Source organism: Schistocerca cancellata, chromosome 3 (genome assembly GCF_023864275.1).
Source record: "Schistocerca cancellata isolate TAMUIC-IGC-003103 chromosome 3, iqSchCanc2.1, whole genome shotgun sequence".
NCBI classification, from domain to species: domain Eukaryota; kingdom Metazoa; phylum Arthropoda; class Insecta; order Orthoptera; family Acrididae; genus Schistocerca; species Schistocerca cancellata.
This window is the reverse complement of record NC_064628.1, coordinates 168,877,603-168,892,650: the sequence shown is the minus strand read 5'-3', so window position 1 is coordinate 168,892,650 and position 15,048 is coordinate 168,877,603. Positions and strand designations below refer to the sequence as shown.

Here is a 15,048-nt window from a genome sequence, read left to right as displayed (position 1 = left end):
GTGTGCAGTGTCTGCACGCCACATTGTTGGTCCCATCTTCTTTCACCGGACACTGACTTCGGTGCGTTGCATTGACAACATTTTGAAACCATTTGTAGCAGCATTAACCGAGGAGGAAGGTACCTAAAGTTATTTCCAACAGGATGGAGCAACTGCCCATACTGCCAGCCGAACCTTGGAATGCATTTACACAATCTTCACGCCTGACAGAATTGTTAGCAGGCATTAGTCTGGTCGCGACCCTAGCTGGACAGCCAGGTCACCCGGTGCGTCAATGTGGAGGGCCCTGAAGTCTAAGGCGTATCGCAAAAACCCTCAAAGTCTTCAAGAACTGCAACAGAACATTTAGGATGAGATTGCAGCAATTCCAGCAATCCAGCTTCGATCCTCCTGCAGTAACTTGATGACCAGGCTGGTGAGTGCAGTGTAAGTAAAGGAATTATGCCGCATTCGGAGTAACATAAATTATGCCCGGCGAAATAAAGAGGATATAAGAAGCAGACTAGCACAGGCTAGGAGGTCAATCCCTGCTAAAAGATTACTTGTTAGTTATTAGTAAGTTACATGTTCCATAGATCATCTAAACGACTATTTTATTGAAATGATGCGCAATATGTCAGTTTACATAATATGTGTATATGACTGGTGTTGTCAATTAATGAACACATTATTTTTTTAGTGCTACTCATGGAATTACAGCTACAAACAAGTTTCTGCAGCCCTAAATTTGAGGAAATTTCAGAGAATATACATCTGGAGCATAACATTATTTGGCAGTGAGTAGTGGCCAATGCGAAAACCGGTAAAAAGAATAGAAGTGTACTGATAATAGAAGAAATGAGGAGTTTCTCCACAGAATAAGCGAGGAAATGTAGAAGTTACGGGATGATGGGACATGCGTTAAGAAAACAGGGACTAATTTCCAAGACAGTAGAGGGAATCCATAGAGAGTAAAAACGTCAAGGGAAGATATATAACAAACAATTGAGCTATATGATTCAACTGATATCCTGAGATGCTATTTATTACCCCCATTATTCTGTGGAACCATCAACGAATACCGAATTATATTCAGTGTGTGACTTCATGTCAGTAACTCTTCTGCAGTTGCTGTAAGGTGCGTACACTGACACCAGATACCTGCGCCATCGTATCAACACTATAATTGAGCCACTTCCAGCTGATTTAGCTAATGTGAGTACTGCGCCTGGCCCTTATTCTGAGTCTCACCAGCTAGTTGCATATTACGTACGTGACTTAACATTACGCAGACGAAGTCCGATTTCCCCTCCCATATTTTGGGAGGTCGTTCAGGGATATTTTTTGCAGCGTTTCGATATAAGGTACTCGCAGTTTCCTGCAGTTCGTAAAGTAACAATCGGTCACTGTACGGTACTAATATGTTCGAAAAAGCCGCGCATAGAAATTCGATTTTTCACAGGGTTCTGTTAACAACAGACATAACGGGTCAAGTCTTTTGGATAGCCCTTGACCTAGCGACCATTCGTGTACCTGTCAGCGGAACAGGCGCACTGTAGCTATCCTACTGTGCAGGATCAAATTAAAACATTACACACTTTCTCCAGCCCCTAAAAATTGAGCAAATCGGTTGATTCTTTTGCACTTGATGTGATCTAAGCTGTACCATAGGCGTCTTATGAAAGCACCCTTTGTTCATGAGCGGTTCCTGAGAAAAACCTCGCAAAAATCATTACTTCCTCGAGGAAATTCGAAACGTTTTTCGATATCACTATCCGTTATTGATATCCAGAGATTCAAAGTTACCGTAGTTACGCAGGAAAACGCAAAAACTGGTTTTTAGCCGTTTCCACAACCTGTTGTAACAGGGAAAAGAAGGGTTCTAGCGGAAAAATGCTCCTGTCGCAGCACAAAAAAATGCAAATATGTTCCAAGAGTCTGACAGTAAAAGTTTATTAAGTAAAAGAAAAGTCTGACAAAAAAGGGGGAACAAGCTGCCTCAATCCTCATTACGCCTTCCTTATCAAAAACTTTGGTATGCGAACATTTTCGCGCCTTCTTGCACTGATAGAGAGTACCAGAATCAAAATGACGATGGAAGAGAGAGCAGACGGTGTCAGTGAGAGCGAAAGGGAAAGGACACAGAGGAAATGAGAAATACAGATGAGTGGAGACAATACATCATCTTTGGAGGTCTGGACTCTCTCAGACTGGCGAAATTTAATACCCAAATATAGAGGAGGGTGTAATTGCGACTGAAATTTTAAACACGTGTATATATAGAGGGGAACGTAGCTTGCACCCCCAGAATTTTGAAGCTACCGACGTATGGTTGAGACAGTGGCAGTGGGAAAGAAAGAAAAGAAGGACACAGTGTAAGTGATAGAAGAGACGATGGCATTATGATGTACTATAAACCTTGGGAGAAAAGGGAAACAGCGGGGATGAGAGGGAGATGCTGCGCATTGCTGCGTATGAACGTGTAGCTACAAAGAGAAACTAGGTAAAAGGATTTAGAATGTTCGGTGTAAAAAGAGCGCGAATATGCTCACATGCCAAAAGGAAGGCGGAATGAAGATTGAGGTAGCTGGTTCTCCACTTTTCTGCCACAGGGTTTTAAAAGAGAACATATTCGCTCGGACTGGAGCATTTTTCCGCTGATGTAATTATGACACCTCACTAACGTTTGCTTCTGTGAATATAAATACATAACAGTAAAAAGCCTGTTATATTGAATCGCATAAACGTACAACACAAAAAAAGAGCCATGCGACAGTCCTCAAAACAAACAGTAGTGCGAAGTGGTTGCCGTAGCTGATGAAACAGCTCAGCGTAACGTTACTATGTTACTCTTACACGGTTTTCAGTGGAACCATACATGAGGTGTGTACCGGCCAGTAAACATGTGTATACTGCTATTGCCGTATGTCGCTGACAACGTAATAATGCAGCACGACCTAGGCTAGAGTAATTAACTGCGTAGCGGCGATGCAGCAAAACGACCTCATACGGGGAGAGGTGCCGTCATCTTGGTGACCTGTCACTGTAGAGCAAGGAAATGAAATCAGAGAGCAAGAGTCCTAATTCAGTACACCAACACTGCAAAACACCTCAGCAGCGGTCTTTGAAAGTTGAGATATATTTCAGGATCACCAGCTTCCAGAAAAGCTGTCTGGATAGGAAAACCAGAACGAATGAAGTCACCATTGCTTAACAGCTATGAGTGAGCACCCCAACTTGTAACGATTTCTGGGCTGAAGCGCTTGCGATGGGAAAAAACTCTAGCCGGCGTAGTTAACATACACTGAAGGAAAGAAGTAGCAACACCAAAAAATAATTAAGGTAGATGAATGAAATTTCAGGAATACATTGCAAATGTGAAATTCTGGTGCATTACTAACAGGTGAAACCGCCAGAATGCCGAATACACGCATGCAAACATGAATGCTTTGTGTTGTACAGGCGCCGGATGCCTCTTTGGGGGATAGTGTTCCATGCCTGTTGCAAATGTTCGGTCAATATAGGTACAGTTAATGGATGACGCTGGAGTTGTCGTCCGATGATGTCACATATGTGCTCGATTGGAGACAGATCTCATGACCGAGCAGGCCAAGGCAATATGTCGACACTAGCAGAACATGTTGGTTAACAACAGTGAGGACGTGCGTTATCCTGATGGAAAACACGCCCTTGAATGCTGTTCGTGAGTGAAAGCACAACAGATCAAATCACAATTGGCGTACAAATTTGCAGTCAGGATGCGTGGGAAAACCTCGAGATTGCTCCGGCTGTCATACGAAATCGCACCTCAGAACATAGCTCCATGTGTAGGTCCAATGTGTCTAACAGGCAGACATGTTGGTTGCAGGCCCTCAACAGGTCTCTTTCTAATCGACACATGGCTGTCACTGGCACCGTGGCAGAACCAGCTGTCATCAGAAAACGGAATAGGCCTCTACCTGCCCTCTCATTTCATACCACTGAAGTCGCAGCTGGCGATGGTGTGCGGTAGTGGAATGTACGGTACAGTGTGTCTGACTCGGAGCTGTTCTTGAAGTAACCGTTATGTAACAGTTCGTTGTGTCATTGTGGCGCCAGCTGCTGCTGAGACGGCTGCTGCAGATGCAGTGCTATGTGCTAGAACCATACGCGGAATACGATTTTCTTACCTCTCAGTGGTGCAACGTGGCCGTCCAGAGCCCGGTCTTCTTGCGATTGTACATTCCAGTGAACCGCAACGCTAGCAATCGTGTACAGTGGCTACATACCTGTCAATTCTTTCTGCAGTATCGCAGAAGGAACATGCAGCTTTTCGTAGTCCTGTTACACGACCTCGTTCAAACACAAGGAGGTGTCGACAATGGAGCCTTTTTACCTTAAAGGCATTCTTGACTAGCATCAACTCACGGCTTCCAAAGATAAACAATGCTCATGACAGTTACAGCGTCTATTTAAAGCAAATCCTTAGGGGTGTTACTGGCGCCATTCTTATGTGACTGGCGCGAAATCTGAATAATCATTTTTTACATTTACAAACATGCCTACCAACTTCCATTTATGTGACAAATCTCTTCTTGGTGTTCTGACTTTTTCCCTTCAATGCAAATATCACTCGAATCGGGCCCTCTCCCCGAAATGTTCTCAGATGCTCGCCGACGTTTTGCGTTCACGATAGCGTATGGGTGTGCATGTAATGCTGAAGACCACTGCAGTACCAGATGGTGCAACCAACCACTTTTTGCTGACTTTGCCTCAATCAGCTGCCTGAGCTTGTGTCCACGTGCTGACAACTTGGCGCCTTCGCTCCACTAGACCATCTACTGTTGATAGCCACCTCTCTGGTTGGCAGTGTATTCAATTCTGGGCTTCCCAGACGCACGGCTCAGTAACATTTTCGCTGTTCATCACTCTGTAAGGACCATCATTATTGCTGGCCGCTGCCTAATGTGGGTTTAACCTTCGACTTTGGACATCATGGTAACTACGATTCAAACAGCATTCTATCTAGTGTGGTATACTGTGACTACGAGTTAGTCAACCAGCTTAGAGCTGCGTCATACATCGTCGGAGGCGTGCGGCCGTCGTTTATTGGCCTCGCTAACATCAGCGGCCATCACTGCTTGCATGTATTACCTCTCTGACATATAGATGCTAACATCTGCACACCACGCCTCTGCAGCCATCTGTACCGCCCAGTCACCTTAATGAAACCACCTGTCAGAAACCTGAAATAACAATTTTGGCAGCGCAGAAAACTTCGAGGCGTTCAGGAAGAGAGTCAGTGGTGTTCTGTAAGGTACTGACAACGATGTATAGTAATCCGATTCAAATGCCCTTGTTAGCTGCGCTAGGTTTATCAGGTGATGATCCATGGTGCAAATAGCTTTAAAAAGGAGGTTCGACAAATAATCGATTGGGTTTGAATCCGGAGAGTAGCCATGGGAGTACGGTAAATTTTTCCCGGTGCTCTCTGAACCATGCACGTACACTGCGAGCTGTTTAACATGTTGCATTATCTTGCTGGTCTATGCCTTGATGACCAGGAAAAACAAAGTGCATGTAGGGGTGGACATGGTCCCATAGGATAGATGCATACTTGTGTTGATCCATTGTGCCTTCCAGAACGACGAGATCAACCTGGGAATGCTACGAAAACATTCCCCAAACGATAACGCTATATTGTTGTTTGCTTTCTGACTTTTCAAACCGTTCACGCCAAAGGTCATCTGCTTGGTGGAACACAGAACGTGTTTCATCTGAAGAAACCTCCTGCCGTCACTCAGTTGCGGTATTGGCGGGTTAATAGCAGCCTTCGTCACCAGTGAACAACAGTCACCATCGATGCATGAACTACGCGCCTGCCGCGGAGGCCCGCATGCAGCGACGTTCATTGAAGGGTCGTTGAGGAGACACTGTTGTTCACCTGGGCTGACAGTTGTTCAACAGTTGCACGTCAGTTCGCCTGTAGATGTTTCCACAGCCGTCATCTACCCCTGTCACCTATGGCCCGAGGTGCCCCACAGTTACCACGGCGCCAGTTTAGGATAGCGCCATTTTCCCCATGCACAATATGCTTTAACGACAGCGGCACGCGAACAGTTTGCAGAGTTAGCCGTTTCAGAAATGCTTCCACCCTTGCGTCCGCAGCTCGTGATGTCGCTGTCGCGTTCTCGCTTCCCGAGCACGGGGTTACGTGTTCGATTCCCGACGGCGTCAGGGATTTTCACCTGCCTCGAGATGACTGGGTGTTTGTGTTGTCCTCATCATTTCATCATCATTCCTGAAAATGGTGAGATTGGACTGAGCGAAGGCTGGGAATTTGTACGGGCGCTGATAACCGCGCAGTTGAGCGTCCCACAAACCAAAGATCATCATCATCATCCACCCTTGGCTCGAAAACCAGTAATCATGTCCTTTTGGACGTCAGATATATCGCTCCGTTCCCGTATTACAACAGCGACTGTACTGTTTCCTGCGTCCTGCCGACGCGCCTTACGTACCCTTCGCTGCTAATGTTTACACCTGCCGTCTGCGGGTGGATATTACATATTCACGTCGAACGTAGTTGCTGATCACATTAATGTGAGGGGACCGTTTATGTCACCCAGGACCACAGCCTTCGCACCACCTAAGAACTTGTCATTGTACCACATATAAATATAGCATTTTCTTAGCCAGGGACGTCTTGCTAACGGTTCGTTGTGTGACTCCAGCCGCCTCCACCTCTCGCACCGAACGTCCAGGCGGACAAGTGACAATTTGCTTTCGTAGGAGTCATGTCCCGACACCTGCTCTAAAATTGTACTCTACACAGAAGGGAGCAGTACCGAATGCATGTTTACGGACCTTGATTAAATTTGATGGTACTGTTACCAGCTTCAAGTATAATGAATGGTGGAACACGTTTTCACTGTTGTGCAGGTGTTATCAGTGCAGTACTGATAAAAAGATATATGGGGCAGTAAAGCAAACGAAGCGTAGTTACTCTACACCGAGCCACTTAAATTTGTTGCTCAGATGGTATCTCCAAGAAACCACCAAAATTTTGTCGTTGGAGTTTAGGTTCGCACTATACTGGCTACCGACGTCCTGATTAATTACTCATTGCACATCGGTGCCTGTGTTCGACTATCGATAGCAAAAAATTGAATGATGGTCAAATAATTCAACCATAAATATTTTAGGCGCCAAATTCTAATGCTGAAAACGCTATAGAGTTATCGATGACAAGCGATGACAAGGGGACGCACTCAGAAGGTATCATTTTCGTGAAACACAGCTTGCCCTTTATTCACACGAAGTAGTGAGTATTAACGACAAGGGATGCCAGATTGATTTCATATTCCTAGATCAGTTGTGCATTCTGCCTAAGTTTTTGACACTCTCCCTCAAAATCAGCTTCTAATCAAATTGTGTGCCTGTGGAGTATCGTCTCACTTGTGCAATCTGCCTGTCAGGAAGGTCACAGTTGGTGGTAACTGACGGGAAATCATTCAGTAAAACTTAAGTGAAATCTTGCATTTCCCAAGGTAGCTTTATAGGCTCTCATCTGTTCCTAATCTATATAAACTATTCAGAACACAATCTGAACAGCCCTCTTTGATTGTTTGCAGGTGATGCTCTCATTACCGTCTAGCCAAGTCATTAGAAGATTAAAACCAACTACATAAATTCTGTAGACAAGATATCTGCGAAAAGAGCCAGTTAACCTTACGCAGTAAAAAATGTAACGTCCTCCGCAAAGAAAACTAAAAAAAATCACTTTAAATTTTGATGTAAGAACAAAAAAAAAAAACTCAGATAAACTTAAAGGTTACCGATTCAAGTAAATACACTCTTAAAACTGGCACAGAGAGAGAGAGAGAGAGAGAGAGAGAGATACATAGAGGAGAAAGAGAGAGAGGGAAAGGGACAAAGGGAGAGAGAGAGAGAGAGAGAGAGAGAGAGAGAGAGAGAGACGCACCGCAAAGGAATTATCTAGATGCAAAAGTTGTGCAAATCGATTGAAACCTTCGGCAAAAGATTTTAATTGGACTGAAATTAATGTTCAGCAAATGGCACCATTTTTACGTATACAGTTTGGGTTTTACGTAGAAAAAAAGTCACCATCGCTTGAATGCTGCGGGCAAAGAACACGTTTTTTGTGAGATATTCTACGCGCGCCACCTCTGTGTTTCAAGCGCTGCGTTTGGATATAATTAAAAAACTGTTTATGACAGTTCATTATCGTTTCGTTGTTTATACGTCACAGATTTCATTTATCTGTGTCTTAAAATCATGGAAATGCCTTTGGATAAAAGCGTGTACCAAATCATATTTATTCCCAGCTCTGTGATATACTGTTTGATCGAGCATTTACTGCCTTATCGACGACCACGCACAGAATTTCACTCACCGGAAAATTGCTGTAAAATAGCAATCAGAAGAAAGGTCACCTTACTTATAACGGGTAGATATATACATAATAGATTTTTGAGACATTAAGCATATAGTTTCATTTCATTAATGTAGCTATGCCTGGGTTTCAGGCAGGATCTCCCGTTTGCCCGCATCTCGTGGTCGTGCGGTAGCGTTCTCGCTTCCCACGCCCGGGTTCCCGGGTTCGATTCCCGGCGGGGTCAGGGATTTTCTCTGCCTCGTGATGGCTGGGTGTTGTGTGCTGTCCTTAGGTTAGTTAGGTTTAAGTAGTTCTAAGTTCTAGGGGACTGATGACTATAGATGTTAAGTCCTATAGTACTCAGAGCCATTTTTTTGATCTCCCGTTTCGTTCGACGCTGCGGTGCTACTCCAATAGTTCGAGAACCTCTGCAACGCTGTTCGAGTGGGCTGAGGTGTTAATAGGAATTTGGAGTGACGAAGGAGGCGTGCTGGGATAGCGTAGGGGTTTCCGCATATGCCCAGAGAACAGGAGACCTGAGAAGAGGAAAGCTTAAAAGGAGAAACTGAAACGAAAAGTAAAGTAACATTTATTAATAAATTTTGCTGTTTATATGTGTTTACTAAACTGAATAGTCTGTTTCTTCCTAAAAACGAAGATTAGAATCGCGGCCTTAGTGCAAATTTTCATTCGTTGCTTTGAGTCCTTTGATAGTGACCGGACAAATATCTTACGAAATAAATATCAGACGAAAAAACTACAAAGAACGAAACTCGTCTAGCTTGAAAGGGGAATTGGATGGCGCTATGGTTGGCCCGCTAGATGGCACTGCCATACATCAAACGGATATCAACTGCGTTTTTTTAAATAGCAAACCCCATTTTTTATTACACGTGCGTGCAGTACGTAAAGAAATATGAATTTCTTAGTTGGACCACTTGTTTCGCTTTGTGATAGATGGCCCTGTAATAGTCACAAACGTGTAAGTACGTGGTATCACGTAACATTCAGCCAGTGCGGAACATTAGCTACGTGGTACATTAGCCGTGTTAAAATGGACCGTTTACCAATTTCGAAAAGGTCGATATCGTGTTGACGTATGGCTATTGTGATTAAAATGTCCAACGGGCGTGTGCTATGTATGCTGCTCGGTATCCTGGACGACATCATCCAAGTGTCCGGACCGTTCGCCGGATAGTTACGTTACTTAAGGAAACAGGAAGTGTTCAGCCACATGTGAAACGTCAACCACGACCTGCAACAAATGATGATGTCCAAGTAGGTGTTTTAGCTGCTGTCGCGGCTAATCCGCAAATCAGTAGCAGACAAACTGCGCGAGAATCGAGAATCTCAAAAACATCGGTGTTGAGAATTCTACATCAACATCGACTGCACCCGTACCATATTTATGTGCACCAGGAATTGCATGGCGACGACTTTGAACGTCGTGTACAGTTCTGACACTGGGCACAAGAGAAATTACGGGACGATGACAGATTTTTTGCACGCGTTCTATTTTGCGACGAAGAGTCATTCACCAACAGCGGTAGGGCAAACCGGCATAATATGCCCTTTTGGGCAACGGAAAATTCAAGATGGCTGCGACAACTGGGACACCAGCGACCTTGGCGGGTTAATGTATGGTGCGGCATTATGGGAGGAAGGATAATTGGCCACATTTTATCGATGGCAATCTAAATGGAGCAATGTATGCTGATTTCCTACGCAATGTACTACCGATGTTACTACAAGATGTTTCACTGCATGACAGAATGGCGATGTACTTCCAACATGATGGATGTCCGGCACATAGCTCTCTTGCTGTTGAAGCGGTATTGAGTGCATATTTCATGACAGGTGGATTGGTCGTCGAAGCACTATACCACGGCCCGCACGTTCACCGGATCTGACGTCCCCGGATTTCTTTCTGTGGGGAAAGTTGAAGGATATTTGCTATCGTGATCCACCGACAACGCCTCACAACATGCTCACCGCATTGTCAATGCATGTGCGAACATTCTGGGAGGCAAACTACTCGCTGTTAGAGAGGAATTTCGTTACACGTATTGCCAAATGCATTGAGGTTGACGGACATGATTTTGGGCATTTATTGCATTAATGTGGTATTTACAGGTAATCACGCTGTAACAGCATGCGTTCGCAGAAATGATAAGTTCACAAAGGTATATGTATCACATTGGAACAACCGAAATAAAATGTTCAAACGTAGTTACGTTCTGTATTTTAATTTAAAAAACCTACCTGTTACAAACTGTTCGTCTACAATTGTGGGCCATATGTTTGTGACTATTACAGTGCCATCTATCACAAAGCGAAAAAAGTGGTCCAACTAAAACATTCATATGTCTTTACGTACTACACGAATATGTAATAAAAAATGCGGGTTCCTACTTAAAAAATCGCAGTTGATATCTCTTTGACCTATGGCAGTGCCATCTAGCGGGCCAACCATAGCGCCATCTGGTTTCCCCCATCAAGCTAGACAAATTTCGTTCTTTGTAGTTTTTTCGTTTCACGCTTATTTCGTGAGATATTTGGCCCCTTCAAAAAACTACTATGCTATCTTGTAGAAAATTGATTTTTGGACAAAACAGGATGAAGTTCGTCAATTTTCGCACAGGTTTGAAAAGTTGATAGTATTCAGTCAGTTTTCGTACAGGATTGAAAAGTTTTGTCGTGCATGCGTGGTTTAGCAGTTTTCTGTTTGTTTCAGCCGGTGATACTCACACTTAATTGGGAGTGGTTGTTACAATGTCTCGAGGTAGAGAAGAAGTTGGGAAGTAGAATTACAAATCCTCCAGTCATAGCATAAAAAGGCAAATACGCACAAAAAGGGGAATATGTTCTGGACTCAGCTTTTCAACTGATCTGGCAGCTTTAAAGACGTTTAAATCAGAAAGTTTTGACATATTCTCATTTTTCACAGGATCAGGTGCTTTAGACTGTAAATTGCAAGATGAGCAAATTGCAGATGTGCCAACACCTTGCAATTAAGAGAGCTCACTACGATGAGGAAGTAGTGTTAACTCGTAGGAAAGAGCGAATATTCAAGATGTTTTGATTTAAATGTCTTCGAAACTCTCGGATACGTCGAACTTCCATTCTTCTACATCCCCAACTCTGTCCAGGATGTATTGGCATTTTTTGTTCTATTATAGAAGCATTTTTCTTTCTGGTAATATACAAGTATATATGGGATTAAATTTACGAACAACTTAAACTGGCGCCATCACACGGAAAATATTGAGAGGAACGTAAACCAAAGAGTACGTTTATTCGCAGGCCACTTAGCCTATATTGGTGAAAAGCTAACGTCGCTACCATTGGTTTGGAAGAACTTTGGGTTCTATTCCCAGTTACTCATCGGATTTTTCTGAGGGTGGAGGTCTGGAACAGGGTGCACTCAGCTTCGTGAGGCCGAGTGAGGAGCTGCTTTAATAAAGATGTAGCGGTGTCTTCGGGGTTCATCTGCTGCCAAAAGCGCTTGGAGTGTTCTGGCCTTGAAGAGGCAGTGGGAGCAGGCTCAACGCCTGGTACGTGAATGGTGTTTAAATTTACTCTTAGAAGATGCAAAAAATCTACACAGCAGCCTATCTATACTAAGCTTGCCAGTCCTATTTTGGGTTATTGCTGTGAGGTAAGGCGTCGTTATCAAATGGTATTCACGGAGTACGTCGAAGAAAGTCCAAAGTAGGGGAGCTCGTTTTACACTATAGCGGAATGTAGGAGACATGAGGTGGCAATAATTAAAATACACTGAGGTGACAAAAGTCATGACATACCACCTAATATCGTGTCGGATCTCCTTTTTCCCGGCGACGTGCAGCATTTCGACGCGTCAGGGGCTCAACAAGTCGTTGAAAGCCCCTGCAGACAAACTGAGCCATATTGCCTCAATAGTCGTCCATAACTGCGAAAGTGTTGTGGGTTCAAGTGGCTCTAAGCACAATAGGGCTTAACATCTGCGGTCATCAGTGCCCTGTCCACCCCGATAGCTGAATGGTCAGCGTGACTGACTGCCGTCCTAAGGGGTCCCGTCTCGATTCCCGGCTGGGTTGGGGATTTTCTACGCTCAGAGACTGGGTGTTGTGTTGTCTTCATCAGCATTTCAACCCCATCCGGAGCACAGGTCGCCCAATGTGGTGTCGAATGTAGTAAGACCTACACCAAGGCGGCCGGACCTGCCCTGTAAGGGGCCTCCCGGCCAATGACCCCAAACGCTCATTTCCATCAGTCCTCTAGACTTAGAACTACTTGAACCTAACTAACCTAAGCACATCACACACATCCATGCCCGAGCCAGGATTCGAACCTGCGACGGTAGCAGCAGCGCGGTTCCGAACTGAAGCTCCTAGAATCGCTCGGCTACAGTGGCCGGCGAAAGTGTTGCTGGTGCAGGATTTTGTGCAGGAAGTGACCTCTCGATTGTGTCCCATGAATATTCGATGGGATTCACCACGCGTGATATGGGTGGCCAAATCATTCTCTCGAACTGTCCAGAATGTTCTTCAAACCAGTCGCGAACAATTGTGGTGGATGGCTGGGCGCATTGTCATCCATAAAAATTCCATTGTTGATTGGTAACATGAAGTGCATGAAAGGTTGCAAATGGTCTCCAATTAGCCTAACATAACGATTTCCACTGAGTGATCGGTTCAGTTGGACAAGAGGATCCAGTTCATTCCATGTAGACACAGCCCACCCCACAATGGAGCCACCAGCAGCTTGCGCAGTGCCTTGCTGACAAGGCCACTGTTTTTCAGTCGTCTAGGCTCCAACCGATATGGTCACGAGTGCAGGAGAGGAGCTGCAGGCGATGTCGTGCTGTTAGTAAATGCACTCGCTTCATGCGCCGAAATAGCCCATTGACACCAAATTTCGCTGCACTGTTCTTACGGATACGTTTGACGCACGTTCTACACTAATTTGTGCGGCTACTTCAGTCAGTGTTGCTTGTCTATGAGCACTGGAAACTACGCAAACGTCCCTGTTCTCGGTCTTTAAGTGATGGCCGTCGGTCACTGCGTTGTCCGTCGTGATGTAACGTCTGCAATTTTTGAATTCCTGCTAGGCTCTTGACACTGTGGGTCACGGAATATTGAATTCCCTAACGGTTTCCTAAATGGAATGTACCATACGTCCAGCTCCAACTACTGTTGCGCGTTCAAAGTCTGTTAATTCTCATCGTATGGCCAAAATGAAGTCAGACAACTTTTCATATGAATCACTTGAGTGCAAATGACAGCTCCGCCAGTGCCCCAGCAGCCGGCCGGAGTGGCCGTGCGGTTCTAGGCGCTACAGTCTGGAACCGGGCTGCCGCTACGGTCGCAGGTTCGAATCCTGCCTCGGGCATGGATGTGTGATGTCCTTAGGTTAGTTAGGTTTAATTAGTTCTAAGTTCTAGGCGACTGATGACATCAGAAGTTAAGTCGCATAGTGCTCAGAGCCATTTGAGCCAGTGCACCAGCCTTTTATACCTTGTGTACGCGATACTAATTCCATCTGTGTGTGTGCATATCGCTAAGTCATGACGTTTCTCACCTCAGTGTAAAGACTCTTTTCGTCGCTCTGAAATACTGTCAGGAAATTTCAATAACCAACTCTTCCTCCTAATGTGAAAATATTCTGTCGATTGTCAGTTACAAAGGGAGAGATCACCAGCATTATAAAATAACAGAAATCGGAGCTCGAACGGAAATACTTAGGTACTGATTTTCCCACGTGTTACTTGAGAGTAGAATGGTCTGACATCTGTTCCATGGACCCTCTAACAAACAGTTAAATGTCAACCGAGACTTGTCATGCAACTATAGATGTAATCAAGAAGAACCGTAATTGGTTTCACAGTATACTGTGTACTGTGGCACGCCTCACTCACTCTGAAGCGCAGCTGTCCCACGGGCGGCTTGGCGTAGGGCAGGTTTTGGAAGCCCAGGAACTTGCGACCGCCATATGAGGTGTCGAATGCCCCTCGCACGAGTCCCTGCTGCGTCCGTACCACAGGCCCTTCGGGGTCGTCACCCGACAGGAACGCCAGCATCAGTGATGCCGCCGAAGCCGCGAAGAAGAAGAGGGTGGGCGACGCCGCCGGCATGGCTGGACTGGCGCGAGGTGAGGTCTGCACGCGCGCGACTGCTTCTCTCCACTGCCGTGCAGCGCGACCAGGGTCGCCACGGCCACGCTGACAGCTGTCGTGGACTCTGACCCACCTCAGCTGGGGAGCGTTGCTTTATTTTATCGTAATCGTATAAAACTGGAGTTTTTCCGTTTTTGGTTGCAAGCTGGCACACAGTCGTCAGCTGACACAGATACTGCGAATGTATCACTGACGGGGACGTGAGCCACGTGGAGATGGCCAAGAGGATTTTTCTGTTAAGAGAAATGTGTGCTATCGTAATAACCTTTGGAAAGCCTTGCCTGAAAACACACTACGCACATTTTCTTCGGGAGATTACGTCGAACGAATTACCCCCATTACTACAGATGACACCGGTCGACAACATTTTTGTTGCATTGCCATCAGCAGTTTTTCTTACCTGTTCTAAGGCCGCTGGTTGCAGATCGGAGGACGTTTTATTTTGAGGGATCCCCTCTTTTATGCATTAGAAAAGTGACAGTATTTCAACTTTCCGTCATCAGATCGTAAAGCAGTTGGATAAAAATTTGATTCA

At 45.1% G+C, this 15,048-nt stretch overlaps 1 protein-coding gene across 1 annotated transcript in view; it reads right to left on the bottom strand.

Annotated features, from left to right (window-relative positions):
- The window catches only part of LOC126176181 (juvenile hormone esterase-like), a 126,308-nt gene extending 111,837 nt beyond the window's left edge, over positions 1 to 14,471 (bottom strand). The window contains exon 1 of the mRNA XM_049923323.1: positions 14,256 to 14,471. Coding sequence (XP_049779280.1) covers positions 14,256 to 14,471 — 216 coding nt within the window. The remainder of the gene's footprint in view (positions 1 to 14,255) is intronic.
- Between the last annotated feature and the right edge of the window lie 577 nt (positions 14,472 to 15,048).